The sequence below is a fragment of the Panthera leo genome, chromosome A2 (genome assembly GCF_018350215.1).
Source record: "Panthera leo isolate Ple1 chromosome A2, P.leo_Ple1_pat1.1, whole genome shotgun sequence".
Lineage (NCBI taxonomy): Eukaryota > Metazoa > Chordata > Mammalia > Carnivora > Felidae > Panthera > Panthera leo.
The window spans coordinates 141,958,257-141,977,820 of record NC_056680.1 but is presented as its reverse complement, the minus strand read 5'-3'; the positions used below and the strand labels follow the sequence as shown (position 1 = coordinate 141,977,820).

Sequence of the window (19,564 nt, the reverse complement as noted above, 5' to 3'; positions counted from 1 at the left end):
TATTTTAACTCACTTAATCGGCATATAGTCCTCTGAGATAGGAAGTACTATTAGCCATTTTAAAAATGAGACACATGAAATACAGGGAAATTAAGTAACTTACCTGAGATCATATATCTAATTAATAAGTGACGGAGCTGAGGTTTGAACTCAGTGATCTGGCTCCAAACCCAGCACTCCTAGCCATTTTAGTATATTACCTCTTAATACAATGTCAAGTTCAGTGTGGGTTGTTGTTAATGGTATTTGAAGTATTTCAGTTAGTCAATTATTATTTTTGTGATAATGCAGCTCTCATTTATTTGCTTTCTGATAGACTTTCTCAGGTTGGAGAAAAGAGATGTAGAAACAGCTGACGTACCAGGAATTATATGCAACTCAGAGTACATTCATGAGAACGTGTTACATGAGTGGCTTCCTTCTACCTTTGGTATCATCATGGTTAAAAAGATTGAGACTGCTGTTGTAGAAGATTAGAGGTCATTCAGTAAGGGGTGTAACATTGGGGATTTTAGTTAGAGAAGTCAAATAGTCCTTTATTCATGAAGAATACGGCATGATAACTTTTTGACGTGGTATGTAGATGTCAGGAATTGTTGATGACGTTAGTGTGAAATCCATACAGATATGTATTTTTCCATCCAGGAATCTCTTTCCCATTTGAATTTCCATTATCCTCTGTCTAGATATCACTTAAAGAATTTTCAGCATCCTATCTATTCCTCTGCATTGGTGCATACTGGAAATACTGACGGGGTGAATAGTAATCGTAATAATAGTACCTCATTACCCCATGCATTGTTCTGTGCACTTGACAGGTATTTGTTCATTTAATTCTTACAACACCTCTATGAGAAAAGTGTCACTATCACCTCCATTTTTCAGGTGAGGACACTAGGATTTAAGGGTTAACCTGCTCAAGGTCACTAGGAGTTCTGTTTTGGTGACTTGAGGTCACTGGGAGTTCTGTTTTGGGGAGGCATGGCAAATGGGTTTCTGCTTGAGTGTCTAAGAAGTAGCTAAGATAGTACCAGTTGATTGGACAGCTCCTATTTTATTCCCCGATTCGTCATTTCTTTCTTGATTTATATATAAAGCCATTTCCCATATGAATTAATAATAATAATTTAAATGCATACAGCTCTTCTAGGACTTCAACACATGCTCATGTTCATTGTTAAGTCCCCATGTGACACTGAATAGAAAGAGAGATACAAAGTGTTGGAAATAAATGGGGAGGTGGAGTTCGCATGGTCATGTAGCTCTTGACTCTCAGACTAGTGCTCTCTCCTCCATGCTATACCATCTCTTGTGGCCTTAGCAGTTTTGCAGATGCTAGGTATCTGTGATCCTATCAGAGATTTCATGCTGTGTCCAATTTTATAAACATTCCAGATAACAGGAAATTGGACATCTCTCCATTAAATACTTGGAAAGTACCCTAATGGCTGCTGTGTGACTGTGGTTGTATTTATTTGCAACTTATTGTCTTAAGTCACCGATGTTGTTTGATAAGTTAAATGTTTTAGAATTTTGTGATTACTGGCATTTGTTAAAAATTCTGCAGGTAAAGAACTCATTATAGAATGGGAGCGTAGAGAGTTGATATATGTAATTATTCGTAGTGTATATTTTGGGAGAGAATAGGAAAAGAGATAGCGAGAAGGAGACACTTTCTAGCACAGCATAGAAATTAAATCCAATATGCTATGACAAGCAAATCAGGGAGAGAAGACAGGCACAAAGAAAAGGGATCGGTGTTAGGTGAATTTGTTGAGATAGCAACGAGTAATCCAACAAGGTAAAGCAGGGAAATGGGCGAAGCTAAAAGCTGTTACAGAACAGGAAGTTCTATTCAGATTGTGAGGCTACGCAGAATAAGACATGGCAGTAGCAATCCCTTTCTACTGTTTTTTTAAAATACTTATTTATTTATTTTGAGAGAGAGAGAGAGAGCTAGAGAGAGCATGAGCAGGGGAGGGGGAGAAAGAGGAGGAGAGAGAGAATTCCAAGCAGGCTCTGTGCTACCAGGGCAGAGACCCAGGTGTGGCTCAATCTCACGAACCATGAGATCATGACTGGAGCCGAAACCAAGAGTTGGTTGCTTAACTGACTCACCTGCCCAGGCGCCCCACCTTTCTCCTCTTAAAACCTGTGATTATGGGGCGCCTGGGTGGCTCAGTCGGTTAAGTGTCCGACTTCGGCTCAGGTCACGATCTCGCGGTCCGCGGGCTCTGGGCTGATGGCTCGGAGCCTGGAGCCTGCTTCCGATTCTGTGTTTCCCTCTCTCTCTGCCCCTCCCCCATTCATGCTGTGTCTCTCTCTGTCTGAAAAATAAATAAACGTTAAAAAAAAAAAACCTGTGATTATGTAACACTTAATAAGTGGAAAAGGAAAAGTGAGCAGAAGCTATTAAGAGAAAAGTTGAAAGCTTCTTAGAGAAACGAGAGTTTAGAATATACTTGATCTCTTAAGTCCTGGTACCCTGCCCCAGTGAATTGGGTGAACTTTTATGATCCAGGACTTGCCAGCCATCACTGTCTTGCCCATTGAGAGGTTCCCAACGATGGCCCACACTGATATACTCTTGGGCAGAGGTAGCAGAAGCAGAAGCTTAGAAGAGAAATTGAACGGGGAACTGCTTCCGAGTGGAGTTCAGGCCAGACTGAAGCAAAACTCCAGGGAATTTGGCTAGGACGTTTTCCTGCCAGAGTTTGAGTTGCTGTTTGTAGTTCATGTTATATAGTAGGTGTTATGCTTCAGGACATTTACACTCTTCTCTATTGACTGTCATTCTCTGTAGCGAGGATGGAATATTCAGCCTATCAACTTCTATTTATTTAACTGTTATGTACATTGCCTAACTTGGATACTCACCATTTACTTTCTAATGTGCATAATAAAGCATGTCTTCTCCCTGTATGTACGTCTGGGCTTCTTTTTGTGTAGAAGATATTATGCTATCAAGAATGACCTTGTATGGATTACAATCTTCGTATCTCTTACTACACACAATATATTTTTATCTACCATTCTTTCTTAGAGAAAAATAAGCTCAGTGGGCTATCTTACTAAAACTTTATTAACATTGTTTTCTAAACATTTATAGGTAGTGCTGGGACACCTGTCACTTTTAATGAAAATGGAGATGCTCCTGGACGTTATGATATCTTCCAGTATCAAATAACCAACAAAAGTGCAGAATACAAAATCATTGGGCACTGGACCAATCAGCTTCATCTAAAAGTAAGTATCAATATAAATTTGCATTAATGGATATAATTCTCAGATAGGCAGGCTTTATTTTTAAGTTTATAATACAAATTTTGTTAGAATTGATTCTTATAATTAAGTTTTCAGAAAATGTGTGATTTTATCCTTCTTTCAACTTGGAAATGTTATGGAAAATCTTAAACATCTGTAGAGAAATCTAGTATCTATAGGGATTTAATGAAAGATCTCATTTCCTTTTAAGTGACTGTATTAGGGAAATTTTGTCCTTTTTTGAAAGACTCACTTGTTTACGTGTTGGTACACTCTGTGTGTGTGTGTGTGTGTGTGTGTGTGTGTGTGTGTGTGTGTGTGTGTGTTGTGGTGGGGAGGAATGACAGTGTGCCATGAATAAGTTTAGGCTTAAAAATAAGTGTATTTTACCTTTGCCACATCAGATATTGAGACCTTATGATCATGTCTGATTGATGGAAGTGAATCATGACCTATATTTACATTACCTCTTTGAATAACAACATCAGAGAAAGTTAATGTACCTACAGGTGATGGTCAGATCCTTTAACAGCCTTTTGGGCTGCCTGCTGTCCCTACCTACCTGGCGTGCTATCAAGGCCCAATGCCCACAGATTTGGCATTTCCTAGAAGTGGCCATGTGAGGAAAACTTGAAGAACTCAGCTTAAGCAGGGTCCCAGGGCCTGGGGGTGGTGCCGAAGGTGGCTGGGCATTTGCCTGCCCTGGTGTCACCAACACCGGGGGCTCTGTCTCCTCCTGCTGGGTCTGGTGGGGATCTGGTGGGGGCAGCGTGCAGGATGGCTGTGGGGTGCAGGAGCTTCATCAGTTTTGCCTGGCTGGTGGCAGCCCTTCAGAGGGGCTTTCCTAGGGAAAGGTCTGCGGGGACATTGGAGAGAGCTATGTGGTGCCAGCACCCGCCAAATATAAGGGGCTCTGGAGCAGGAAGCCAATCCTGAACCTGAGAGATAAGGGGGGCCCAGAAAGGGAGCAGGACTGTTAGTGGCTGCATGGGGAGGGTGTTGGGGTGATTGGAATAGCATCTGTTTACCACTGGGTAAAGAATTATTTCACATTTTAACAGGCATGTTGTGATAGCAGTGCATTGGCTTCTTCCAGTATAGAGAAATAAGAAACGTGCCCTATAGTCTCAGCTAAGGATTGGCATTCATTCATTCAGCATGTCTTTGACAACTGTAATATAGGACTATTTACAGGGACTTAGCGTTTCCTCTGTAGACAGTCAGGGGATTTGTAAATGCCTCAAATAAACTAGAAACATATTCATGTACTGTCTTATTGTTCTAATATGTATTTCATTCTTTCCCATAATGAAAGTATCTCTTCTTGATCCTCAAAGCCATCATAACACTGTGAGAATTGAGTTTATTTCCTAAATGAACAATTAAGTTCATTTCCTAGCTATCCCTTATCCTAGCTAGAAGGTAAAAGCTTATGATGTACACGAGGGTGGAGATCATTCTTGTCTATATGTGTGTAACATGTTCACATGTGTTTTCTTGTGTTTGAACCCACTCAAAAGACATCGAGTTGGTAATTTTTAATACAGCTTTTTACTTCTGTATCTCCAAAGAGAGCTCCTTAAGTGGCATGCTTATGCAGCATCAGTCACCAAAGTTTTCAAAAAGGAAGCAGATGATGAGAAATAATAAAACTAGGATATTTATGATCTACTGTCTCTGAAATGACTTCCTGATAATTATCATGGTTCAGCTATCAATAATGCACAAAGACAGCTTATATTTCTAACTATTGTTGTGCTTTGTAAGACCACGTATCTGCAGTTAACTACATGCAGCAGCCTGAAGAAACCTTATCTACTGTTCCGTAACCCAAATTAACATATATTGAAGCATAGTTTTTATAAGTCTACAAGTCATTAATGCCAATCTGAAAATCAATAGATTTTTGTCAAAAGGTCTTTTGGAAGTAAACCTATGTGAAACAAAATAATTAAACATGACAAAGAAAATTTGATACGGGTTAAAATAGGTTAGCTACTTTTTATCTGGTATTTATTAATGCTAAACTGCCTATTACATTCTTATGACTAAGGTTGTACATAGCAAAATTCAATGGTTGAAAAATATGTCCACTATACTAAGATACCTAAAACATTTACACAAAAAGTATATATACACACACATCTCTCTATATATGTGCATGATATATTTGTTATAAAACTTCATATTGAATCTCAAGCTGTTCTTTAATGTACATTTAACAGTGCATGAGAGTTTTATGTTTATTATTGTGTAACTTCATAAAATATATCAAAACAATTTGTAAGAGTTATTTCTTATGCATGATTATGACCATTTATAACTAGATAGGAGTACCAGCTTTACTGAAACAGAGAGAATGTATCTCTGAGAAGAAAAGTAAGTAAATTAGACTGTGGGGAGAGGTTGTAAGTCAGGGTTGACTTCTGGAGTATAGCAGGACAAATTGTTTCCCCTTGGATCAGTGACCTGTTTGAAGGCCGAGTAGGGGGTGCTTGGAAAGTGACCAGTTTATTAAAGTCCTGCTTGGACATTAGTCAAGGCATCAAACAAATGCTTTGCTTCAGTTTTATCATCTGTAAAATGAACACATTAGTAGCCCCTGTTTTGTATGGCTGTAATAAGAATTTAATGAAATAATATAATGAAGCATTTAGTCCAGGACTTGGCACACATGCAATCCATAAACGTTACCTATGCTTAATCCACTGTCTCATGATTCTGCATGGCCAGTGGGAGATATGGTAATCGATGTGAGTAAAACACTGCTCATTACAGAGGCACTTGAATTTGCTTTAGAAAGTTATGAGAGAATCTCTTCATCAAAATGCTGACCATTTGTCTCCATAGCCCAGTGTTTCTTCTTATCTTTATTATTGGCCTTAATACTTTAGAAAATCTATCTACACTTAAAAAGTAACCTTTAAGTGAGATAAATACAAACTTTCTATATGGTAGCATATGGCCAGGTAATGTCAGCTAAGCAATTGTTTTTTGAATGGACTTGATAAATTCATTCTGTGCACATACACTGGGCTAAGTTTTGGGACTAGAGTGAATATGGAGTTCTCAGGGTGCTCATAGCCTGAAAGGATAGACCAGCACTCAAACCAACAATGCCAGCGTAGTGAGGCAGGTGCATGGATGAAGGTGTGTGCAGTGTCTCCAAGCAGCAGCCCAGAGAGACTTTCCTAACCCGGCCTGGCTGCCGATGACGGTTGTGTTGAGGGCCAGGGGAGGATACTCTCCCCTGTGTCCTCCCATCTCTCCTTAATCTGTTAAACCAGATTTACAGTAGATTTTACACTCTGAGCGGTAAGCATTTATCAGTCAGTTATTGGATGGAATTCTGCTCCAAAGAGCCAGTTTTTCTGGCTGAATTCAACCACGGGATGATTTTGTACACAGCCTGTGTACGATGAAGCATGTATGAATGTGACAGATTTGCCCTGAATGTACCTTAGTGGAGTGAAAGAATTTTTTAAACAAGTAGGTTATTTTTTTTTCTTTTTCCTGGAAAATTATGAGGTGTTTTATTTCCTCAAAAGCATTGTCTTTATTGTTCCAAATATTATTGCTTCTTTTTCTTTATGATGGAACTAACATATGTTCTTAATGTAGCAACTACAATCAGCTAGCACAATTGTTTAGTTTGATTTAGGCTTTCTATTCAGTTGCCTCAGTCCGTGCGTGAAGGGCGTGTTGTCTGAGAACGAATTTGAACAATTAGGTCTCTCCATTTTGTTAGACTGAATGTCTCAAGAGGCAGGTGGTCCTTATTAGTGATTACAAAACATATTGTAACCTCGAGGTTCCGAGTAAACAGCAGAGCCTGAACTGCGGGGAGAACAGCCATATGCTGCTGTAAGTCCATGGGGAGAAGGTATATGGAGGTTAATGGATGTACCTAAAATAACTCTAACTCAGGGCTCACTTTTTTATACTTCCAACCAGAGCTTACTGGTTTTTATTTATTTTTTTATTGTTTATATTTTGATTATGGTGGGAATGAGGCAGATGGTTTTGCTTGTTTTATTGTTCTGTTTTCTTCTGTTTTTATTCAGTTAAATAATTTGGAGATAAATAATAGTAGTAAAGGATAGCAACTCTATAAGAGTGTTTCAACCACAATTATTAGTGGCACCGTGTCGATTGGGGAGGGTGATTTGAAGAATGGCTTCATTGACACTGATTTAATTTTGAGTGGGTCACTCCATAGAAGAAAGTAACTCTTCACAAGGCACTGAATCCTGAACCTCAGCTATCTCATCTGTTAAGTGGGGATAATAAATAGGCATTATGAAGACTGAATGCATTAGAATATAGTGGTGAAGAACGAGACTTCAAAGTCAGAAAAAGGTTTGAATTCCAACCTTTCATTCATGAGTCTTAGAGCCCTGCACATGTTATTTTAGCTCTTTTAGTCTCAGTTTCTTCATCTGCATGGAAACAATCATAACTACTTCACAGAGTTGTTGAGATAATCAAAGGATTAATCACATACACAAAGATCGTAGAACACTGCTTGCCACAAAGTCAATGTTAAGTGAATATGGTAATCATAATTTGTTTTGTTTTGCCACAATAACTAGCCTACTACTGAGGACCTATAGTTTCAATCTAAAATTCCATACATGCAAAGTCTCTTTTGACTTTGTTTTGATGTTTTGAGTAGGGATTAACTTAAAAATAAGTACATACACCATGATAACTTTTCTGTGCCTGTACAATAAATCCAAAATGTTTACTTTAGTATTAAAAAAAATGGGCTGCATGCTTTGGGGACAACCAGAAACTTGAGCAAAATTTTTGGTGTTTAGCCCAATTAAATCTGTCTTTCCTATGGACATGTACTATATATCATTTATAATATAATATTTTAATTTAAATATATTTTAATATAATATTTAATTATATGTATATCTATTTGCCTGTAGATGGTTAGTCAGTTACATGCTGTACTGGAGTTTCCTCCACTTTCTTGGAATACAGATAGAAAGAATTCCTCAGTGTCCTCATTTGCCTTGTAGGTATGCTGTTTTGGATAAACATTACAAGTTTTTAACCAAAACCGTTAGATTCATTAAATAGAGGAACAGCTTTTCTATAGTGAAGGATTTTGAAATAGTCTTGAAGTAAAGATGGATTGAATGGAGTTGGAACAGTGTTTGAGGGGAGACTTGACCCTTTATTTGCTTGGGCTCTGAGAAGCCATGCATTTTCTCTTTGCCTCGATTTCTCCATTTGCAAAGTTGCCTACATTTAGAAATGCTCTTTCATATCACTGTCAGTGCTTATGAAAGATAGCTCACCCTGTGAGGCCAGCTCTCCCTTTCCCACAAACCGTGAATGTAGAGTCAATTCTCTGAGACCTTTCACTACATTCTGACAGAACTTTAAATGCCACTGTAGTTCCTGTATTTATACTCCATTCGGAAAAACTATTCTGCTCCCATTCTGTACAACAAGATGACTAGTGGTCAAAACTATATTTTTGTTTATTAGATTCAAATATATTCTTTTTTAAAAAAGTCACTTTGGGGTCAGTAGTTATATCTCTGTTTATGAGAAAACAAGCATTTGGTAAATTCATGTTTTTGACATGTTGAGCAAATGCCAAGGTAATTAAATTTTAACTATGTTCTTGCTAGCCCAGGGTAGGTGCTCAGTAAGTATTTGTTAAATGTCATGAATAATATGCTGATATTTTCTAAATACTGACTGAATATGGGACAATGATCCGAGATTATTGATTAGGAAGTAGACTTGTACACAGTTTATTTATTCAGTGGCTGCTCCCTGCCAGGCAGGATGCTAAGCTGTTGAGGAGTACAAGGTTCAATAAAATAAACTTCCAGATATTAAAAGATTTGCAATTCATTAAAGGCAACTATATGCTTGAGTAACTACAATAAAAGCATAACTAGGAACAGATTAAAGAACAAACTATGAATTCAGAAGGTATAATGATTACTTCCAACTATGAGGAGGATAAAGTTTCTTGATACATGAGATTCAAACTGATCTTCAGTTACTTTGGTGGCCAGAAATGGTTGCGAGAGTGTACAGTCCATGGAAAAAGCATCCGTCCATCTCCATCCATTCATTCATCCATCCATACCAGAATAAAGTGCCTCCAACGTGCCACTGCTGTGCTAGGTGCTGTAATGATATAGAGGTATGTAAGATTCAGTTCGTAGGGTCACCCCTAAACTGGTAGCTCTAAGTAGGAGCAGAATCCAAGGAAATGTCTCGTTCATGAGTCCACAATGCATCCATCCATTTTCCTTTATTCTTGTCTATCTTGAGCACACATTCTTACTGGTAAAGTAGGATTAGTGTTCACTGAGAAACATTCTGTCTTGTTCTGGAGACTGGGAAATTGGGAACTGTTTTGATCCAACTGGTTTGCGATATCCCCATGGAGACAAGTTGGGAAGACCCTAGTACTTGGATGGCCTGATGAGAGAAACCTGACTTCAGAAGGCCCCTACCATTTGTCCTCAGAGAAGCACTGATAATTTAGGGCAAAGAGCATGTTGTACTTGTCTTTGAATGTTTAAAAATTACCACAATGTGGGTCTCACTCAATATTCATGAAATAAATTAAGGAACTCAAAAATAAAAGTAGTGTTATTTTTACAAGACCATAAAGGTGAGCTAACCATAAAGTACTAATCTGGAGATAACGTATAACCTAGAGCACATGGGGTAAGGGTAGAGTTCAGAGCCGTAATAGTAATCAGGAGTGAAATCAGATACAAAAGCCAGAATGGAGAATCTAGTTCAGGGTACATCTAATCGAGCCCCATAAAGAAGGGAAAATCCAAAGTCACGCACAAGAGCAAGAGGAGTGTGAATAGGGGGCCCACATAAAATTCTGAAGGACTTACTGTTACTATTACCACTGGCTTTTATTCCTGCCGTGCCATTTGCAGAACTTCCTATAGCCTGTAGGACCTCAGTGTTGCTTAGTGGCTTCAATACTTACCTTGAAGGGACAATATCCATTGCTGCCTGTCTGACAGATTATCTCTGCCTTATCTGTCCACGTACATGGTTTGAGCCTTGTTCCATAAGACATTTAAAAGGATGTAATAAGATACATTACATAGTAGAATAGACAAACAAACCAGGAAATTATGAAGGAAGAATAAAGAGAGTTAATAAATTTTAGTTAGTATTCAAGTTTGATTTCCTTGTCAGTAATTACAACCAATAGATTCACCTAGGCTGCTCAGTAGAGTAATAAATAGTCATGCTGATATTTTAAGAACAAAATTATGCCATATAAAAATATGGTTTCCCAAATAAAGTGTCTCCAATGTGCCATTGCTGTGATTTTTTAAGAATACACAAATATATGCCACATAAAATATGGTTTAATCAGATTAAGATTTGAGATGCTGGAATCAGTTATCTCAATCTTGTTGGAGGCAGATTCCTGGAGTAACCTAATAGTATCCAGGGAATCTAGTAGTTTATCAGGGAAATATAAGTAGAGCATTAAAAGGTCTATCATTATTGATGAAAAATAGAAGAAGTCATAAGCGCTTAAATAGCTATTTTTATAAATAATTGTGACAATGACACAGAAAAGGAAATGAAAACTACACAAAATGATAGAGATCAAATTAGAAAAGGAAAATCGAAAAAATATGATGCAAGTCAAAGAAGAACATAACATAAAGTACAAAATGCTTCTTTATACCAACACTAAAGATGGGCAAAGGAGGATGGTGATTCTAGACTTTTATGGGGATAATAAAGTAATAAAAATTATAATAAATGGCATTTTAATCCCTATTCTAGCCTTGAGAGGAATAAAGTAAGTACAATTTTAACATGATGAGTAGAATAGGAAAGGTTAAAATAAGGTTATAAACATAAAATGATAATATAGAATAGAGGAATAACTGGTAAAAAAAAAAGTCATTCTCTTATGGTAAATTTGCTAAAATATATGTGAACCCTGTATGCTAGGGTACTTTTAAAAAGCTCGATGGACACATCAGTGTTATTTAAAATCTACAACGTGCAAGAGAATTACAAGTAAGAACTGAAAAATATTATATATGAATAAAATATGTTGCCCCCAGGTATAGATAGAGGTCAGTAGCTGGTAAGGGCATGAAACTAAAAAGAATAAAGTTAGTGTGTCTGTTGACTGAATCAAAAGTTTAGCATGGCATCTTTCCTCAAAATTTCCACTATTTAAGGAAGGAAAATAGAGACAGAACCTGGATCTTCCCCAAAGTCCCTATACCATTTTACTGAGGTTATTGATCATTATCACCAAATGAAGTTCTAGAAATGTACAGTTCTATATCAACTCGGAGGTTGAGACATCAATCCATAAATAAATGACAGAGGGATACAACAAAGACACATAAAAGTACCAAATTTTACTATTCTTTGATTGCTTTTGTTTGTTCTAAAATCATTTTTTAAATTTTTAAAAAAAATTTTTAAATGTTTTATTTATATTTGAGACAGAGACAGAGCATGGGGGGGGGGGGGACGGGGCAGAGAGAGAGGGAGACACTGAATCCAAAGCAGGCTCCAGGCTCTGAGCTGTCAGAACAGAGCCCAATGTGGGGCTTGAACCCACGAACCGTGAGATCATGACGTGAGCTGAAGTCAGGCATTTAACCAACGGAGCCACCCAGGTGCCCCTAAAATCATTCTTAATTAAACTTATTTTAAGATGATTGCAGATTCACATGCAGTTGTAACAAATAATAAGGAAAGATCTCATGTCCCCTTTGCCTATTTCTCCCCAACAATAACATCTTGAAGACTATAGTGTAATATTACAACCAGGACATGGACATTTATATGGTCCAGCAATTTTGTTCAAATCTCCTCAGTTTTATTTTTACTCATCTAGTGTGTGAGGGGATAGTTCTGTGCAATTTTGTTACCTGTCTTGGTCCTTGTTTCTACCACTATAGTCAAGATACAGGACATTTTCATCACCACAAGGATCCCCATGTTGCCCTTTTATTGCCAGATCCATTTCCCTCCCATACACCTCCCCCAGTACCTGGCAACAACTCAAATGTTCTCTATTTCTACAAATTTGTCATTGCAAATAAATGGAATTATCCTGTATGTAATTCTTTGAGTTTCAGCTTTTTTCATTCAACATAATTCCCTCAAAATTTATCCAAGTTGTGTGTCCCTTTTTGTTGTTCAGTATTATTCCATGGTATGGATATACCAAGTTTGTTTAACCATTCACCCTTTGAAGGATACCTGCAAAATAATTATGAATAAATCTGCTGTGAATATTTGTTATTTTATGTAGAGAGAAACAAGGAAGAGTGATATCTTATCTCGGAACTGAATGAAATTCATTTTTATATGACAGTTTTAGACTTATAATTAACCCTTTAATATAGAATATTTCTTGAAAATAAGAAAGGGAACATTACACCTTATCCTTATACCTGGGATAGTGATGTCTTAGACGTGGTAAACCTACCACAATTGCAGTAAACGTACCTAAGAAGAAGAAGTTCTCATTTAAAAACAATGCCACATAGGTCTAGCTCCTGTTAACATAGTAGTGTGTAAAAACAGACCTGTATGCTTTCTTCTCCTGCTTCTACTTTCCATCCCTGTCTGTTGTGTTGTGTTGCTGTCTGTGGCACTAAAATGAAACTCTTAGAGTTTCCAAGAATTTCAAAGTTGCCCCTGCTCTCTATTTCTCAAGTTGTTTTAACACTCTGGTAGGCTTTGCTGTATTAGTTCTCATTTGACTGCTTTGTAGCTATCAGGTCAATTGGTATATGCATTTCTCTGCATTCATGCCATGTTTTTAGATTCCAAATATCAGACATGACTTCTGGATTAAGCTATTTTATGATCTTCAAGACTACTGATCTAAACTCTTGTGAAAATGTTTAGAGGGAACCCAAAGGGACAGATTACAATGGAAATCTCCTACTACAAATATACTTTGAGCTTTGGTATCTGTGAATTAAGTTTTTTAAATTTGTGCAACGAATTACCCTATCCTTAATATTAGTTAATCAAAGAACCAGTTGATTTTTATAAATGGTATAAAATGGCTTTACCATTTTTATAAATGGTATAAAATGGTATAAAATGACTTTTATAAATGGCTATAAAATATTCTATAGGGGTGTGATTTCATGTTGTCCGAGGCACAAATGGACTTGAAGAACAGACCCTGCTATGCCCTGTGACGATGCAGGATGTATCATCAGAGTTTAGGAGACTGGTTTTTAACCTGGACTCTTACTAATCCTGAGACAAATTTGTGCTTTATGACTTAATGTTTGGGGCCTCAGTTTCCATGTTTATAAAATTATGAATTAAATATAGCTTTTCACTAAAATTTCTTCCAGATCTATTACTTTCAAATTGAATACTTCAGAGTGTGAATGTAATGTTATATGTATTTTCCTGTTTATTTACTTACTGTTTTTTAGATGAAAAAAGTACTGTAGGAGCACCCGGGTGGCTTACTTGCTCAAGCAACACCTCAGGGTCCTGATTTCAAGCCCCATGTTGGGCTCTATGCTGGGCATAAAGCTTAACGAAAGAAAGAAAGAAAGAAAGAAAGAAAGAAAGAAAGAAAGAAAGAAAGAAAGAAAGAAAGAAAGAAAGAAAGAAAGAAAGAAAGAGATAAATGTACTGTAAAAAGGTGTAAGGCCTCAATCATTCATCTATATAGAAGTGATTCTACAGTGTAAACCTCACTAATCAGAGGTCTTATGTGATTATTTTCAATTTGCGGTACTTATTTAAAGAAACATGGCTGCTTACAGCCTACAAAAACTACAACAGAAATGAGAAAGGTTACCTTTGTTTTAATAAAAATGTAAATATTACTAATTAATTAATTATATTAATTAATGATACTCATTGTCTTTTGATTTTGCAGATACACGTTTTTATAATATGCTTGAAAAATAGAACTGTGCTATAGGGAAGCTAAGTTTATTCCATTGAATGGACCGAAAATCAAACAGGGCTAAGTAGAAGTAACTAATGTGATTTGAGAAATGCTTGTTTATTTGGAAAGCACTTTTCAGCAAAGATAAAAGAGAGCTAAGTTCTCTGTGAAGAATTAGGGGACATCACAGTAGAGAGGAACAGGCCACATCTGAGCGATAGATGGGAGCTAGGCTTATTTTTGCTCCCATAAAAAGGGGGAAATAAAATGATTTCAGAATTCCCACTGTGCTGTCTCAAATTCTGTTGCATTCAGCTTGTGACATTGAGACAATGAGCCCACGAGCATTTATTGCCCTTCTACCTTGTACACAGTAAGCAGCTTTATGTTTAGAGGTAGATGTATCGGGACTCAGGCACAGTGATCATGTCTCCATTCTGCCTTTGTGCCTGTTTATCCATTTTCTGGGTCTCCCTGGACTTCTTCCCACTCTTTATCAGGTTTTCACTATTTGTATGTTCAACTTTTCTCCTGAGATGAAGTTTCGTATCTGTTACTAGCTGGATAAGCAATTACTAGGCGTTGCATGAAAAATTTTTTCATATCCTTTAAGAGATGCTTAAGAAATAATTGGCCTTAGAAAGTTAATTCCATTCTACTATCCTTGTGACACAGCCTCCCACCGGACAATTGGCTCATTTTTCTAGAGTTTGTGGTGACTCTGAAAATTAAAAGATAGTCTCTTACAAAAAATAAAAAAAATAATAATTTTTTTTTTCTAAAAGTGTTGGAAACTTGAGGCTGAAACAACTTCCAAAATGATAACTGTGGGTCTTGTCCAAGTCAGCATTTTCTCAAATGCCTTCCTGGAACACTGGTTCCACAGGATTTTAAATAGCTGCTATATATGCACACAAAGGCTCTCTGGTCAAATAAGTTTAGGGAACATTAGGACAACTGTTTTTGTTTTGTTTTGTTTTCCTTCAATATTTGTGGAGGCTTTAATATGCTAATGCACATTATGGCTGACTGAGAAGGAGGCATCGAAGGTACTGTTGAATAAATTGATTTGACCGTGAATCCCTTTTTTATTTGAAGAACATTTTGTGGAACTAATATTCCTTCAAGCTCACTTTGAGAAATGATGGCTTAAGATGAATTTTCCACCTAAGTCGACATTTACATTTATTAACTCATTTAATCCTTATCATAACCCTATGAGTTAAGTTACTGGTAGAATGACCATTTTTAGAAGAGAAAACTTAAGATTAACAATAAGGGGCTATATTGAAGTTCGCTCAGCTAGCAGAAAGGTAAGTGAAGTTCATGGGCACACACAGCCTACTCCAGTGTGAGGGCTTTTAGGAATACTGAAGGAGAATCAAGATGACATGGTGAATGATTGGACATATGGGAAACCAGGGAAAGGTGGACCCATGATGCCTCTGAAGCAAATGAGAATGCAGGAGAAAGATTTTAGGGATAAGGCTGCACAGGAGGAAGCTTCAAGGAGGAAGTCACCCTGAATCTAGTTGGAGCTTGAATGTTCTGGGCATGGGACATGAAGGAAGGCACAACATGGATAGGGGGTAGACTGCACATAGGCAGAGAGGGGGAGTCTAGGAATTTTCATAAAGAACAGAGACAACGGGGGCCTCTGGGTGGCTAGGTCTTTTAAGCATCTGACTCTTGATTTCAGTTCAGGTCATGATCTCACTGTTAGTGAGTTTGAGCACATTTGGCTCCTGGTCACAGTTCAGAGGCTGCTTGGGATTCTCTCTCTCTCTCTCTCTCTCTCTCTCTCTCTCTCTCTGCCCCTCCCCCCCCCCCCCCCCGCAATGAGTAAACTTAAAAAAAAATACAACAGAGGAAATAGGAAGGGGAATCATAGAAGATCTATTTTAAAAGCGAATTTCCAATTTGGATCTCAGCTTTTGAGTGTGGGTGTCATCAGTCACTGGAAAGAAATGACCTGATCACACCTGGGCATTAAGAAGATTAAATGCCATCGGTCTACAAAAAAAGGTGCCTTTCCGTGACAGTTGTAATTTAACAATGCCACTTGACCATTTACATTTTTAGTACATTGGCACACTTTAGATTTAGGGCTTGTTGGCCACAAAAAGAAAATTATCCTTTATTCTAACCACAGCTTTCTTTGTAGTTTCTCAAGTGGGCTAAACAGGTTAATAAGTATTTCTATAATGTTGGTTGATAACAGAGTACTAAGCAGATATCTTATAGTTTAATTTTTATGAATTCCTGCCTTTTTAGCATATGTAAGTGAATAGTACAGTGAACAAACTCAGGAGACAGGGTGGCTGAGATTTTAGTGCAGTTGACAAATTATAGACCCTCCTGTGGCATCCCAGAAAATAGACAAGTAAAATTTCTTTTGCTAGAATACCAACTGATTTTGCCTTTTCCACACAAAATTCCAAAAAATCTGGTTGGCCAATGATGAAACATTCCACCAGCATCAGAGCAAAGCCTTGTTGTAATGTCCATTGCCTGCCGTATGCTTAATAAAATGTCACTGTCCAGGATAGGCACTGACCCAGTCAGCACAGTAACAGCTCTGAAACCTTTCCTCATCTGGGAAGCGGAGGCCTCTATTATGTACCAGATCCTATTTTACTGAATCTTTTTACAGGTCAAAAAGGTTTTGTATGTGAAAATGCCTTGTAAACTTCAAAGTGCTGTAGAATCATTAGCTCTTATTTGTGAGGACCATAATCGTTTTGTGTAGAGGATAACAGTCACACAAAGTCAATTTGGGGGGCGTCTGGGTGGCTCAGTCAGTTAGGCTTCCAACTTCGGCTCAGGTCATGATTTCACCATCTGTGGGTTCGAGCCCCGTGTGGAGCTCTGTGCTGGCAGCTCAGAGTCTGGAGCCTGCTTCGGATTCTGTGTCTCCTTCTCTCTCTGCCCCTCCCCTGCTCATGCTCTGTCTCTCTCTCTCTCTCTCACTCTCTCTCTCTCTCTCTCAAAAATGAAACATTAAAATCAACATTAAAATTTTTTTTTAATTTCAACTTTGTCACTTTCTCATTTGGAAGAATTTTTGACATATATTGAGGTACGCATAAATTTAGTCAGAATTGGATTTGCATAGACTTCAACAGAACTGAACTTCTAATATTTAGTTTCTTCCAGTTTTTGTGCCTTGTGTGTGTGTGTGTGTGTGTGTGTGTGTGTGTGTGTGTGTGTGTGAAGTTCAGTCTTTTACCCCAGGGCCCATGGAAAATTCTGGTACGGCAACTGGCACACAGAGTAGGTTCTCAGTAAATGTGGGTTGAATCTGAAAAATTTCATTGTAGGTTTGTCACTTTGCCATTTCTCCCTTACTTCATGTGGGTAAGGCCAGATGGAAAGAAAACAAATACATTTTTTAAAATTTTCTTTTTGTTTTAAGCTTACTAATTGTTCTATAGCCGATACATAAAATAAAATACTCATAACATCAGAGAGCTAAATTAAAGACCAAAGTTAAAAACAGTAATTGTTCACGAATGTGCCTTTTTGCAGCCTTTCAGCAAATCATATTTATTGGCATGTAAGAAATAGCTGCCCTTTGTAAGGGAGCCCTCACCGTTCAGGAGCGCACCTCTGGAGCATGGCGGCCATCTGCCACTGCTCCCTAGCGGCTGCCCTAAACTGCCCGGTTGTCTAAATGTTGAGTGGAAGAAGAGAAAGTAGCAGCTGTTCTGGAGCTTTGTGGCTGCCTCTGCCCTCCTCCTCACCGAGCAGATCTGCAGCTCGGCTCTTGGAGCAGGAGATGCACTAAGGCGGGCTGTAGTCCTCTCCAAGCTCATTCCTCACGCAAACCACAAACCTCTTCTCTGCCATCCTTTATCCTTCTCCTGTCTCTTGTTCCCGTTCCTCCTGCAGGATGCTAAGTGGGAATGGGGTCAGGAGACTGAGGGGCTGTGCCCAGAGTGGTGTGGGATTCGGGCCAAACTGTATTCTGCTTTTCGTGTTGCTCCTTTTATTTTCTTCGAATCAAAAATTCTTCCTGTGTCAGAAATATATGTAAATACCTCATGTCATGTAGCTTCAAACCAATCCACTGTGATGACATTGCTTCTTTTTATGTAACAGAAACAGTAGGAATAGAAGACGATTAAGAGTTTTTCACTCTAGTCTTCTCTTTAAGGAGAATCATTTTGCTGTCCATAATCAGGTCTGTGAATGAGGAGGGAAGCAGGGAATCATTGAAATAAGCTTGATTGACTTATATCGAGACACCAGAGAAAGAAATGAATGTATCTAGCACATGAGAGGTAGAGGAATAAAGAACGGAACACGGGCTGGTTTGGTGGGAGATTTGAAAGTTAAAAAAGAATAAGAGAGTTTTTTGAGTAGCTGCTAAATGTGAAAAGTACATACACAGAGAGACAGAGAAGGGTGGGAGGAAGGGAGAGGGACGAGGCAGAGAGAGAGAGTGAATGAGTGTTTGAGATCAAGAAACCTGTAGAAGAAAGCATGCTTAAGGGGGTACAAAAGGATTTTAAGAAACTGTGCTTGGTTAGATGTGTTACATAGAGATTCATCTTTTGGAATTGCTGAGAAACTTCCGTAAATCTTTAAGTTGCTTCCAAATTATTTTTTGGATATTTAGTCACCATGCTGTAGTGCCATGAGGCAGCTGAGTTTTCTGTGGCGATAGTCTGAATGTAAAGTGTCTTGCCTAGTGTTTTTTAGAGTAAATCATTACCTAGAAGGTAGATTGGAATAGGATTTCAGTGTTTTACAGCTTGGAAATTTCAGAGAAATTTCCAAATGATTAGATGTCATCTGTTGTTGTCCTGGAACACTATATCAGAGCTAGAAGGAAACTTGAACTCCTTCTCTGATATTAGAATAATGGTTTGGGATGGTAATCTGCTGTTTGGCTTTGGACTACTGTGTGGATTCTTTTTGTTTTGCTTTGTTTTTGTTTTGTTGTTGTTGTTTTCTTTTCTTTTTTTTTTTTTTTTTTTGACTCAGTATTAAGTAAATTCACTAAATTGAGACTGCATAAGAAGTTCCTTTAGGTAGTTTCAGATTGGAAATTAGCTCTTTAACCTCACCTCAGAAGATACCAAATACCTTAAGAAATGAGAGACCATTTAGAATGGATGCAGGAGGTCTGGCAGCCAAGTGAGGATTGGCTTATGGCTTAAAGACCTGCACCACTGAGTCTGTACTTGGAGGAGTTAGACTTGGATACCAATAGAGGTAGTAGGGATCCTTTCTGTCCTTGACGGCCAAGGGCAGAAAAATAGGCCTCTGAGTTATGGGGAGGTTTCCTACTGAAATAGTACAGTCATGGTAAGCCATGGATGCCATAGAGCTGGCAACTACAGGATTTGGCTCTAGGATATTTTCCTG

The 19,564-nt window shown here is 38.0% G+C and overlaps 1 protein-coding gene across 1 annotated transcript in view; it reads left to right on the top strand.

Annotated features, from left to right (window-relative positions):
- Window positions 1-19,564, top strand: part of GRM8 (glutamate metabotropic receptor 8) — a 756,021-nt gene that overhangs the window by 616,198 nt on the left and 120,259 nt on the right. Inside the window, exon 7 of the mRNA XM_042923664.1 lies at window positions 3,110-3,246. Within this exon, the coding sequence (XP_042779598.1) occupies window positions 3,110-3,246 (137 nt within the window). The remainder of the gene's footprint in view (window positions 1-3,109; window positions 3,247-19,564) is intronic.